At 36.6% G+C, this 13,390-nt stretch overlaps 1 protein-coding gene across 1 annotated transcript; it reads right to left on the bottom strand.

The window, feature by feature from the left end:
- Positions 1-336: 336 nt before the first annotated feature.
- Positions 337-4,619, bottom strand: LOC111807521 (receptor-like protein kinase 2). The gene is made up of 2 exons (XM_023693267.1): positions 1,667-4,619; positions 337-984 (listed from the first exon to the last, which is right to left on the bottom strand). The coding sequence occupies exons 1-2, from the start codon at positions 4,533-4,535 to the stop codon at positions 455-457; spliced, it is 3,399 nt and encodes a 1,132-aa protein (XP_023549035.1). The 5' UTR covers positions 4,536-4,619; the 3' UTR covers positions 337-454.
- Positions 4,620-13,390: the final 8,771 nt, after the last annotated feature.

Here is a 13,390-nt window from a genome sequence, read left to right as displayed (position 1 = left end):
GCTTCATCGAACCTTCAACGAAGTCTGCCTTCGCCAACCAAACACAACTTGTTCAACCATGCAGCGTCCTGATCTTAACACACTCACTTCAAGCATTAAGGAGGACTCAAACTCCATTCACATTTTTCGCCCTAATTTATAGCTTCGTCGAACCTTCGACGAGGCTTACCTTCGCCAACCGAACACAATTCGTATAAAATCCAAACTTGTTCAACCACACATACCGCTCGTTGTTACATAATTTATTAAAAGGAAAAATTAACGAGCAAATAGTTCCTTCAATCCTTCATTATTGAATAAAGTGGTTGGATCACAAACTTGATCTAAAGCTATGAAATATCAATCTTTGTTCTTCTTTTTTTTACATCATTGAAAGAAGAAATGTTCTTGTTGATCATAAACAAACTTCCCACTTTGGCTTAACCATCAAATCAATCTATTTTACAAAAAAAAATTAACTCTTTCTGCCATTAGAGGACGATGTCGAGTAGATCAACGAGGAAGCAGAAAAGCTCGTGTTATTGCTTTTAGGCAACAAGCTTCTGGTCGACATTTTTGAAGAAGATGTTGCTGTTCCAACGCCATTAACATTATTTGAGCTCTTGTTCTCTTGCCCACCATTGGCAGGAGAGGAGCCAGCTTTGAGCAGCACGTCGACTTTCGCATACTCTTCCCTTTCGTGTTTGATTTCTTTCAACATTGCTTCGACGTCTTTCATTGTTGGTCGCTCGTCTGGTGACGAGTTTACGCACAATAACGCTATGCCTAAAACTTGCATCATCTCCTCTATTTCTGTCTCTGGTCTTGATTGCAAGCTTGAGTCAAGGACTTCATTCCCTCTCTTTCTTCTCACCCAATCTACGATGTGTTGTCCGTCGGGTATCGTTGGGTCGATTGGTTGTTTTCCTGTTAGGACTTCGATTATCACGACACCGTAGCTGTAGACATCGCTCTTCTCGGTTATCTTCATCATGTAGCCGTATTCTGAAATGGACAAAAATAGAATGCTAATTAAGATTGAAACATGTAACACCTATATTGTCTCTTTGGACATTTCCTTTTACGTTTCTCCTCAATGTTTTAAAACGCTTCTCTGTGGGAGAGGTTTCCACACCTTTATAAGGATTGTTTCGTTCCTCTCTCTCCAACTAAGGTGGGATCTCACAGTCCACCCCCTTAGGGGCCCAGCATCCTCGTTGGCACGCCGCCCAATGACCGGCTCTGATACCATTTGTAACAGTCCAAGCCCACTACTTGCGGATATTCTCCTCTTAGGGCTTTCCCTTAAGCTTCCTCTCAAGGTTTTAAAACGCGTTTGCTAGGGAGAGATTTCCACACCCTTATAAGGAATGCTTCGTTCACATCTCCAACCGATGTGGGATCTCACAATCCACCCACCTTGGGGGCCCAGTATCCTCACTAACATACCGTCCGGTGACGGGTTCTGATACCATTTGTAACAGCTCAAGTCCACCACTTGCAGATATTGTCCTCTTTGTGCTTTCTCTTCTAGGCTTCCTCTCAAGGTTTTAAAACATGTCTGCTAGGGAGAGGTTTCCACACCCTTATAAGGAATATTTCGTTTCCCTCTCCAACTGACGTGGGATCTCACAAAACAGTAGTGGATTACATGAGTTTTCAAGTGATTTGAAAGAAAAATGCTTACCGGGAGCAATGTAGCCATAGGACCCTGCAACGGTGTTGGATGATCGACCGAAATCTCCATTGTCGATAAGCTTGGCAAGGCCGAAATCAGCGATATAGGCCTCGAATTCAAGACCGATTAGTATGTTATTGGCCTTAATGTCCCTATGAACAATTGGAGGGACACAATCATGGTGTAAATAGGCAAGGCCTTGTGCTGCACCTAGTAAGATTTGGTACCTTAGATCCCATTCCAAGGTATTCCCATTTCTCTCATGTAGGAGACTTCCTAAACTACCATTCGGCATATAATCGTACATTAGTAGTCGTGTATTCCGATTCAAACAACAGCCCAAGAACCGCACGATGTTCTTATGTCGTATCGAGCCTAGAGTTTTAACTTCTGCCGAAAACGAATCACGAACGCCACATTTTTCGTCGTTGTAGCTACTGTCTGTTGCCATCATAGTTGGCCACAGCTTCTTCACTGCAATCACTTCCCCGTTATCCATTTCAGCTCGATAAACCATCCCCGAACACCCTTTGCCGATCACGTTACCGTCCACAAGACACCTCAACACTTCCTCAACAGAGAAACTCAGCTTTTGAAATGGTGTGAATTGCCAAGGCCATGTATCTCCCAGCTCCGAATCCTCATCTCGAATCATCGTTCGAGCTCGAATCACCGCAATCACGCCCATTACAATCATTACAACAGTTAGTACAATGAGCAATGCAATTGCTAGCTTGAGCTTTCTTGATCTCATTGTATCATCCCCATCTCTAGCAAGTCCTTCCCTATCGGAATCTGTCAAGAAACACGAATCTCGAATCGAAGAACAGAGACCGTTATTGCCTGCCAAGTCGGTCAGTGATAGTTGTCTGAAAAGTTTGTTGTCCGGAAGATAACCAGTAAAGTTATTAAACGAAACGTTAAGCACGACGAGATTATCGAGCCCTGCAAGCGGCTTCAAATCACCCTCAAGGCTGTTATGTGAAAGGTCTAGAACAGAGAGCTTACTAAGTCCAGACATTTGAGAAGGCAATGAGCCAGTGAAGCCATTACAACTAAGGTTGAGAGCAATCTCGAGAGACTCGATCGAACCCAACTCAATCGGTATGTTCCCGATCAGCTGATTGCTGCTAAGATCAAGTAGTTGGAGACTCGAACAACGTTTTAGCGATGTTGGAATTGTTCCTGAGAAAGCGTTTCGAGCTAGAATGAGCTTATTCAAAGAAACAAGATTCCCCAAACTAGCTGGAAGCTCACCATCAAATTGGTTTGATGAGACATCCAAAACTTGGAGCTGAGACAGTGAAGTAAGTGACTGAGGCAATGAACCTTTCAGCTCATTGTTGCTGATATCAATCATTTCCAAAGCTTTACAATTCCCAATCTCAACAGGCAATGATCCTGAAAGATGGTTTCTTGACAAATCAAGGAAATCCAAGCTCTGTAGAGCACCGATCGAGCTCGGAATCTCCCCGGCAATCCGATTGTTTCCGAGCCTCATTCGGATAAGAGACGAGCAGTTACCGACATCAGGTGGCAATGTTCCAGAGATATCATTTGAAATCAAAAGAAGCTTTGTCAAGTTTTTAAGATGAAACAATCCAGGAGGAACACTTCCTGTTAATGAATTATGAGACAAATCAAGAGCTTGAAGATTCGAACAATTCGACAAACTCGATGGAACGCTTCCTTCGAGCTGATTCTGCCAAGCGAAGAACACATTCAACTTCCATAACATCCCCAACTCAAATGGGATCAAACCAGAAATCTCATTACTATCAAGCTGCAACTGCAACAGATTCGTCGCGTTCGAAAGATTCGAAGGTATCGTCCCCGACACGTTATTGTTACTAATCATGAACTCTTCAAGCAAAGAAAGTCCCCCTAATGTTAAAGGAATAGCCCCAGAAAGAAAATTCAATGAAAGATCAATCTTTTTCAAGCTAGAACATGCACCAATTTCAGATGGGATTGTCCCAATTAGCTCATTCTGCCATAGAAACAGCTGCTCAAGCTTCTGCAGCTTACCAATCTCTTTAGGAACAGAACCAGATAAACTATTTTCATAAAGAAACAAGTTAACAATCTCAGAACAGTTACCTAACTCCGGTGGAATCTCGCCGGAGATCTTGGTCGTGTAAATGGACAAAGTTTGAAGCTTTTGAAGCCTGCCTAAAGAACTAGGCAAAGAGCCTGAAATTCCGGTGTCAGCCAGACCCAAAATCGTCAAATTCCTGCAATTTCCAATCTCTTCTGGGATTTCGCCGCTGATATCTCGATTCCCACCTGCTCTAATAATTTCAAGATTCCCCATTTTGCCCACATCGGAAGGGATTCCTCCGGTCAGCCGGTTGTCAAACAAGAGCAAGTTCTTGAGAGCTTTACAATTAGTGAGCTCTAGTGGGATTTTGCCAGTGAGCTGATTGGAGTTCAAGATCAGCTCCTCGAGGTTCTGTAGCTTTCCAATGGTTGTCGGGATTGTTCCGACAAGGGCGTTGGAGCTGAGGTCAATGAGAGTGAGCTCAGTGCAGTCACCAATGTCGGGAGGAATGGAGCCGGTGAGATTAGCATCAGAAATGACAAGCCTTTGAAGGGAAGGAAAAGAGGAGAGATTTGAAGGGAAAGGGAGCTGAAGAGGGACGGAAATAATGTTGATTTCAGTGACGAAACCATGAGAAGAACAAGTAATGGAGGTCCAGTTACAGGGCGTTGAGTCAAGGACATTCCAGTCGGGAAAAACAGGGGAAGGGGGAAACAGAGTGGAGGAGCTGTGAAGCCATGAGAGGAGAATGGAAGCTTCATGGTTGGTTGCAGCAAGAGAAGAATGAATGAAGAAGAAGAAGAAGAAGAAGAAGAAGAAGAGGGATTGAATGGACATTTGCCTCAAATTCCGAACTTTTCTTCTTGGGTTTGCATAATTTTTGGGGTTTGAAAACTCTAAAGATCTTGGGAGGTTTGAGAGTGTTTGCTCTTCCTTGCCATGGACTCAAGCTCAAACAAGAACAGAGTGTACAAATACCTAGGATTTTGTTTCTTAAAAATTCAAAAAAAAAAACAGGAACAACAAGACAATAATATTGCCACCCAAAGAAAAAAAAAAAAAAAACCAAAAACCTTAAAAAAAAACATATTTTAGTCTTCGTGTCTTTGGTCTTCTTTGATTTTATTTTCATTTCTTTTAGATGAAANTGCTTCAAACGTCCCGGAATAAGGTTTCGTTTTTAAGCAATCGCTTACTATTTTAGTTTTATGAAAATTCTCAATTCAATTCATTGTGTAATGACTTAATTTTTTTCATTATTTAATAAATGAAGTTTTTGTGTTGTTAATTGCTTTCAAATCTTCTTTCATTCATACTTTCAAACTTGCTTTCAAAAATCTCTATGCTTCATATTCTAAACCCTACTTCTCAAAACGGGGATAGAGACTTGAGCATACATTGCTCGACCATAGGTGACATAAATCCAAATTGGTTTGATTCACTCGATGTTGGGAATGAGTGCTGCGTAATCGCAAAGTCTGTTGCCAAGAAAAGTGTGATTGTGACAAGTGGTATTATATATAATGTCTCAAAGAGTCAACATTATCCTTGCATGCTAATATTAATCTTTTTAGTCTTAATCACTAAAAAAAAACTATATATTATGGATATAGATAATGACTATCAATTCTTTTTAGAGATGTCTACCGTCATATGAGGCAAAGTCCCTACCCTATTTCAATCTGTATCCCACCAAATTCTCTGTTTATTTTTACACCATTGAAATTTTCACCACTTTTATATATATAGACACACACACACACGATGAGATGGGTAGGGTGGAGATTTGGTAAGGTCAAGGGCGGGATAGGGGACGGGAATATAATTTCACCCTACTCTATCTTCCGTTCCTAGTTTAAACGAGGATTGATCGTGTGGCTAGAGATGAACATCTCTAATTCTTTTAAATATTTTTAATCTTTATATCTTCATAATCACTTTCGTTCACTCGAGATCGTTGTATATTTATGTATTCCTTATTTACTCGGAGTGGGATTAAATGGCAAATTCTAAAACATATATTCCTAAAAAAAAAAAAAAAAATTAAAATATTTAAGTGGAGAAAATTAATTAATTAATTAATTATTAATAATAAGCAAATTGTTTAAAACTCCAATGTCTTGAGATCGGCGAAGGTGCAGCAGCACCATCACCACCAGCAGCCACCACCCTCTCTCATATTAATCAAAAAAGTATTAAATAAAATAATATATAAAACTTTAGCTTATAAAATTGCTTCTTTTGCATTAAAATAATATTTAATTTCTGAATATTTTGTGCACAAAAACTTTGATTAATATTAATTAATACTTTAAATATCATCAAAATGGTTCGGTAGATTAGTTCACGCGCCCTCTGCACAACCCACATGACAAACTTAGCCGTTGCTTCCCAATACATTTTATCTTTTTAAATTCATCACAATTGTAGAAATTAATTTACACCTAAACCAACCCTAAACCCTAATGATTGGGGCAATCTCGGGTGGAGATTTGAATTTCCGAAGTTCGGAGAAGGAATAAACTTCGTGACGATGAGAGAAGAACGATTGCATGTTTATAAGTAGGAGCAATGAACGATGATTTTATTAATGTGTAGCGTGTCTAGAAAATCTCTGAGCTGGACTCCACATAAATGTGTCGAACGTTAGTGATCTATAGGACATATAATTAAAAGCTTACAAGCTAAGGAATGACCATAAGTTACAAGCTCTCAATCAGCTGTCTCCAGTACGACGGATCAAGGAGTTTCATCAGAGAAAATACAGATTTCAAATTCTTAATGATATCCCATGAAATCGACATAAAATTTCAAAAACCCAGTTAGGGTTTTGAAAGTTGTGACTAATTAAACACACTTAAAACTCGTGCATGTATCAAATCCAATTCAAAAGAGTTTGATTACGTACCCTAAATATTACGTTCGAGATTGATAATATCGTACCAGTAGGAGGGTATAAGGAGAGATCGAGACTAGGGTTTGACCGTTTTGTTTGGTTATACTTTAATCGAGACTAGGGTTTGATCGATAACAGTTAAAGGGTCTAATTTTGGGTACCTCACCTAAGGAGGTTGTTTCTCAAGACTAAAGGACATAAAATTTGAATGTCATTTCATCTCCAATGTCCTTTTGAGTTGAAGAATGGGTAAGAGAGCAAAGCCCTTTATTGTTCATTCATAGTGGAGAGCGACTTGAGTTTCAAATAATTAAAGGGTAGGGTCCCTAGCTAGGGTTGGGAAAAGAAGAGCCTTCTCTACTTTGCCCTAGAAAAGGGAATTTGCAAATGATTGATAAAGAAGATGAATTCCATTCCTCGAATAAGTTCCGATAATGAAATTGCTTTACCGAGTTAACGAGGAGAAGGAATGAAGTCAGGATGGCTTGGTAAGCAAGCAACCTGTTAAGTAGACCCCAACTCCGACATATGGAAAAAAGAATCTAGGAAGACGGCTGTCAAAAGACGAGTAAGGTCCATTGAATATGGTCCAATGAGGGTGTGCTCTCTCGGTCTCAGTTTGAGTTTAGAGAAAGGAACCGAGTTGTGGTGTGGAAACAGGTTATGTAGACTGAAGAATGGCATGGATCATTCTGACACAATATTAGATGCATATTCTAGTATAGGATAAGAAGGTCCGTAAGAAGGAAAAAAACGTCTGATTTTTACTTTATACTTGGTTGGTTGTATCAATTTTAACCCTAAAGTGATTTTCAATCTCGAGTCTAGGGCTTTTGTTAACTTTTTATCTTCTATGTTGCCTTTTCATTTATTAGTGGATAATACTCTCGTTCTTGAATTGATCTCACTATTGGGTTATTGTTCTTTTTATTTCTCAGTGGCCTTTAAATCTATTTGTTCTCCATCCGTAGCAGGCAAAGGACATTCCAAATCTCCCTCGATAGCTGTTATGGCATTGGTGTCGCTTTCGGCCTTCGTAAAACTATCAACAGAGCCGACAATGTTACCTATGACTAATTCAATTAATGGGTGTCGCTCTATCCATTAACGTCTTTTTCATGTTGCTCGTTAGTATTTTAATCAAGCTCAGCCTCCTCACCACCAAAGTCAACGAAATCGTCACGGTTGTCACCACTCGGATCTTCCTCACACGTTTCGTAAGTGGTGATGGAACACAACAGTACTTATAAATTCATGAAAATGTACCAAAATCAGAAAACATTTGATGATGTTAGGTTGTGAAATGTGAATAATGGCTGCTTGAAAAGGAAAAATGTTGACAGAGACAAAGATTCAGACATGTGGATCCGACCACTCTGGTCTGAACACAATTTATGACTTTCCTTAACCCTAAAATGACCAGCTTTTTACCTCATCGGATGCTCTTTCTACCTTTTACCAACATTAATTAATTGTACTGTAAAATCATACAGTAAAATAATGTGTTGTGTTAATAATCATTTTACCATACTCGTAACACCATATTTACTCGTTTTTTCTTAATAAATTCTCGTATTTTCATGACGCTCGAGTAAATAAAGGGTACATGAGTAAAAAAGAGATAAAGAAGAATGATCGTGAAGATATGATGGTTATAAATACATAAAAGAATCCAAATATGATTGTCCTATTTTCTTTCGAACAAGAGAAAACTCGAGAAATTGTTTCGAATAAAGCCTAGTTGCTCGAAAACACCTGATGCTTACCACACTCAATCCATATATGATCAAGTTATGATTGTCTGTTTTGGCCCATTACATATCCTCATTAGCCTAACAATTTTAAAACACGTCTACTAGGGAGAGGTTTTCACACAATCGCACTCTTGATGGCAGTGGACTTCCGATTGTGCGACACTCACTTTCCAACGACAAGTGAGCTAAGCCAATTCGTTCTTACGTCGCCTACAGCCAAACGACGTATGCTCGAGCCTCTGGCCTCGGTTTAAGAGAAGGTTTTAGAAAACGAGGGTAGAGAGAGATTTTTTGAAAGAGACGTTATATAAGCAAGAAATATAGTAACAACAACGGCTCACAGTATATAACCTTGGGTAGGGAGAAGTTGGCTGCTCTTATAAGGAATGTTGCGTCCCTCTTTCCAACTAACGTGGGATCTCACAATTCCACCTCTTTGGAGGCGAGCGTCGTCGCTGGCACACCACCCAGTATCTGTCTTTGTCCATTTTTACCCATTACGTACTATTATCAGTCTCACGATTTTAAAACATGTTAACGAGAGAAGTTTCCACACTCTTATAAGGAATGTTTCGTTCCCCTTTCAAGGGATGTGAGATCTCATATATCTATTAAATAATTTATAAAAATTAAAATTTTGTTTTTTTAATTGAATTTTATCATTAATTTTAATGAAAACCCATAATTTCTATATATGTGATAAATAATAATTCAATTAAAACAAACCAACAGAAACGTACGATTTATGTTTTACAAATTTAAGCCTTGTCGGAATACATTTTTAATATTCGATAATGTTATTTAAAAATAGACAAAATGCAGAGTTATATTATATAATAATAATAATAAATAATAATAATCATAAACATTGGGACTCGATAAGCTTCATATGCATTAAAGGGTTTTTATTTATTTATTTATTTATTTATTTATTTATTTAATCCAATTGAAGTCGTAGAAGAATTGAGACTTTTAGGAGGAATCTATATTATTTATATTATAATAAAGTCTTGGTCTTCTTTTTCTTTATTTATTTAATATCTACTTTTTAAATTTTCTACTTTATATAAAATATTATATGATTATTTATTTAATATTTGAATTTCGTAAGATTTTAGCTATTCGTGAAACATATATTATGGATCAGTAAGTTTTTTAAAATATTAAAAAAAAACCCGACAACCCAACTCAACTTAACTCGAGTTGAGTTAGGTTGTGAACTCTATTTCGTTTCTCCGTTTGCCACCCCAACCAACCCAAAATTTAAGGTTCTGCAACCGGAAAAACTTATGGCTCAATAGTCGTTCCTCGTGTTTGACCTGTTCGATTTTAGGTTAAAGACAATCATTTTTCAAGATCATTCTGGAGAACTCTCTCAATCATGCATCAAAGACACGCTTCCACACATTCCCTCCAACTATGTGCTAGAGAGATCATTAGGGTTAGATGTCTTAGTCGGATGCACCAAGGACTTCAGTCAATCCAGGTGTTTGTTCATCTTCGACTTGAATGAAAAGAATTCATATCAATTATTGTAGAGCAATATTGATATCAGCTAAGGATCGTTGAAGATATATTAAATTTCTTGAACGAAACAAATTCAAATCCTTCCGAGTGTGGACGGGAAATAAAGAAAGAGTAGAGGTGGCAATAGAGATGAAGGGAAGAATCATTTGATGTATATGGGATAAAAATATTAAACAATATCAAAAGAAGAAAAAGCAAATGGCCTAAAAAATAAAGGGTTTTGTTAATAAATTATGAGTAGTAATGGTAGCTTTGGACAACAACAAGAACACATCCCACATTTTGAGGCTAACCACGTGACTAAGAGAATCATTTTTAACAAAAACACACCATTACGACACTATTAATCGTGCAGAGATCTCACAATCCACCCCCTTGAAAGCCCAGCGTCCTCGTTGGCATACCGCTCGGTGTTTTAACTCTAATACCATTTGTAACAGCTCGTGCCCATCGCTAGCATATATTGTTCGCTTTGGCCCGTTATATATCTAGTCAACTTTATGGTTTTAAAATGCATCTGTTAGGGACTGATATAAGATCTCACATACACTCTTTTAATTAGGGTATTCAAAAAAAATCTTATGATTCCGAAAAAGATCGATCAGTTCAACTCAATCTGTACGGTTTGGATTGAATTATCAACTTATTTGAATTGGGTTGGATTCAAATGAATGAAATTTTTATGGGTTGTGTTAGTTCATAGATTTCTCTAAAATTAATTTGTCTTGAATTGAACGAACCCAAATTTATTGATTCACTTCGGTTCAGAAACTCGAACAATCTAAACAAACCTAACCTAAGTATTTAATGATTGAGTCCGTTGAAAAATTTTCAATCTAAATAATTGAGTTAATTCTAAGAAAAACTTACTCTTACTAATAAAATTTCATTTCTTTTAACTCGAACATAGCTCAACATGCATCCTAAATATAAAATATTCAGCTTGATTCACAAGACTCGAATTTTTATCGTTACTATTTTTAGTGGTAATATAATTTTTTTTTTTTATCAACATGAGTATAGTTCAATTGATTTAAATGTATATGATTGACGAACTAAAAAATATTTTAAAAAATTATAAACGAAGATGAATTAGAAAAATGTAATATAAAGGTATAATTAGGTGAATATAAAAACAAATAGAAAGAGAGTGAGCTATGGACAAGAGTTGGTAATATATGAAATTATGAATATGATGTATGCATTATTTATTTATTTATATCAATAAATAAATATTTGGAAATGCCAATCTCCATACTTATTTTTTTAAAAATTCATATAAAATAAATAATAATAATAATACGTCACACGAGAATAAAAAAGATTACCTAAATTAATAAAAAATAATTTTTAAAAAATACGTTAAATTTCTTATTATTAATATTATGTCTATGTTAATAATATTTTTATTACATTTCGGTAATTTTTCTATGATATAATGAAAATATCGATTCAAACGCAAAAAAAATACAAAACCCTAATCTTAAAATATATAATATTATAAACCTAATTTATTTTTATTTATTTTTTTAAACCATTTGATTTATAAGAAGAAGCCAAAAAAGAAAAAGGTCAAAACGGCGCAGTTTGGTGGAGGGCCCTTCCCCTTGCTAACTTCACCCTCTTGCTCTTTACACACACTTTTTTTTTTTTCTTTTTTTCTTTAATTTGTATATTTATTTATTTATAAAACATTTATTTTTAAGTCTAAAGAGAAAAAAACCAATAATAATAATAATAATAACAACAACAACAACTAGCTCGTGGTTGCTAACACAAGATATAAAATTAGAGGCAAAATTTTATCACACTCCAAACAAAATTTTAAATCGGTTGAGCTATGTTTAAATTGGATATTTTATTAGATCAACGTTTATAAATGGGTTTTGGGCCTACAAGCCCAAATATGTGCTCATGTCCAAAAGAAAGTAGCCCGGTGAAGTGGGCTTCAGTTGGTTGGCCCATTTAACATCATACTTGTCTGAACCAGACCATACCTAAAAACAACATTTTGGAAAAAACGAGAATCATGTGATTTATATATTTTAAATTAATTATTTTTATGAATAAGTAGTTTTGAAAAGAAAAAAAAAACACGAAGAATTATTATATTATATTAATTAATATCAAAATTATTGAAAGAAAAAATGTATTATTTTCATCCATATTAATGATGGAAAGGGGAAGACAAAACTTCTGAATAAAGCACGTGTCACGTGCCAAACCATTATCTTTCTATTACCAAGCACGTGACATTCTGTTTCTCTCTTTAATGCTTTCTCTTCAGCTTTTAAGAGGTTGTTTGGAATTTATATTTTTAAAAATAAAATTTTATAAATTTATATTTAGATAACAATTTTACTACAAGTATTCTTTTTTTTTTTTTTTTTCCAAATTCCTCTCTACGTCATAAATCACATTTTTAAAATAAATAAATTTCTTATTAGTGATTTCAATATTATACAATAACATTATATTGTAAAAAGCATTTATCCACGATTTCAAAATATTTATGAAAACAACACTAAAATTCTATTTTTAATACAAAGTTGATGGATTTTAAAATCGTGAGGCTGACGATATGTAACAGGTAAAAGTGGAAAATATCGGCTAGCGATGGGCTTGGGCTGTTACAAATGGTATCGGAGTCCGACACTGGGCGATGTGTCAACAAAGACGCTAAGGTTCCAAGAGGGTGGATTGTGAGATCCCACATCGATTGGAGTGGTGTGCCAGCAAGGATGCTAGGGCCTCCAAGGAGGTGGATGTGAGATGGTGTGCCAACGAGAACAATAGGCCCTTAAGGGGATGGATTGTGAGATCTCACATTGATTGGAGCGATGTGCCAACAAGGACGCTAGGCCCCAAAGAGAGGTGGGATTTTGAGATCCCACATCAGTTAGAGCGGTGTGTCAACGAAAACATTAGACCCTCAAGCGAATAGATTCTAAGATCTCACATCGGTTGGAGTAGTGTGCCAACAAGAACGGTAGGCCCCCAAGAAGAGTGGATTGTGAGATCCCACATTGGTTGGAGCGGTGTGCCAACGAGGACGCTAGGCCCTTAAGGAGGTGGATTCTGACCACATCGAGAACCCTAGGACCCTAAGGGGTGGTTGGAGAGGAGTTGGAGCGGATTGTGAGATCTCATATCAACTAGAGAGGGTAACGATAACCTTTGTGGAAACCTCTCCTTATCCGACGCATTTTAAAATTGTGAGGTTAACAGTAGGTATGTTTTAAACAATGAGGCTAACGGCGGTACGTAACGAGCCAAAGCAGACAATATACACTAACAGTAGACTTTGGTCGTAACTATACAAAAATTTGAACTTTCAACCCTTAGAAAACATTTTCTTTTTCTTTTAAATTCTGATATTGTTTTAAAGTACTTTATGGTTTTTGAAATTAAAAAAAAATTAAAACGAATCTCTAAAAAGTGAGGGTTCATGTTCATCATAATGAGGTTTGATAATCTTATTGGGTGTAAACTTAGAAAGCATAATATAATATGGG

Source organism: Cucurbita pepo, chromosome LG12 (genome assembly GCF_002806865.2).
Source record: "Cucurbita pepo subsp. pepo cultivar mu-cu-16 chromosome LG12, ASM280686v2, whole genome shotgun sequence".
Lineage (NCBI taxonomy): Eukaryota > Viridiplantae > Streptophyta > Magnoliopsida > Cucurbitales > Cucurbitaceae > Cucurbita > Cucurbita pepo.
This window is presented reverse-complemented; position numbering and strand designations above follow the sequence as displayed.

What these genes read in the sequence shown, in the direction of transcription:
- LOC111807521 (XM_023693267.1), bottom strand. Translation starts at nt 4,535, where the DNA reads ATGTCCATTCAATCCCTCTTCTTCTTCTTCTTCTTCTTCTTCTTCTTC. An exon ending in CTATGGCTACATTGCTCCCG is followed by an intron (nt 985 to 1,666) that starts GTAAGCATTTTT and finishes TGTCCATTTCAG; the next exon opens with AATACGGCTACATGATGAAG.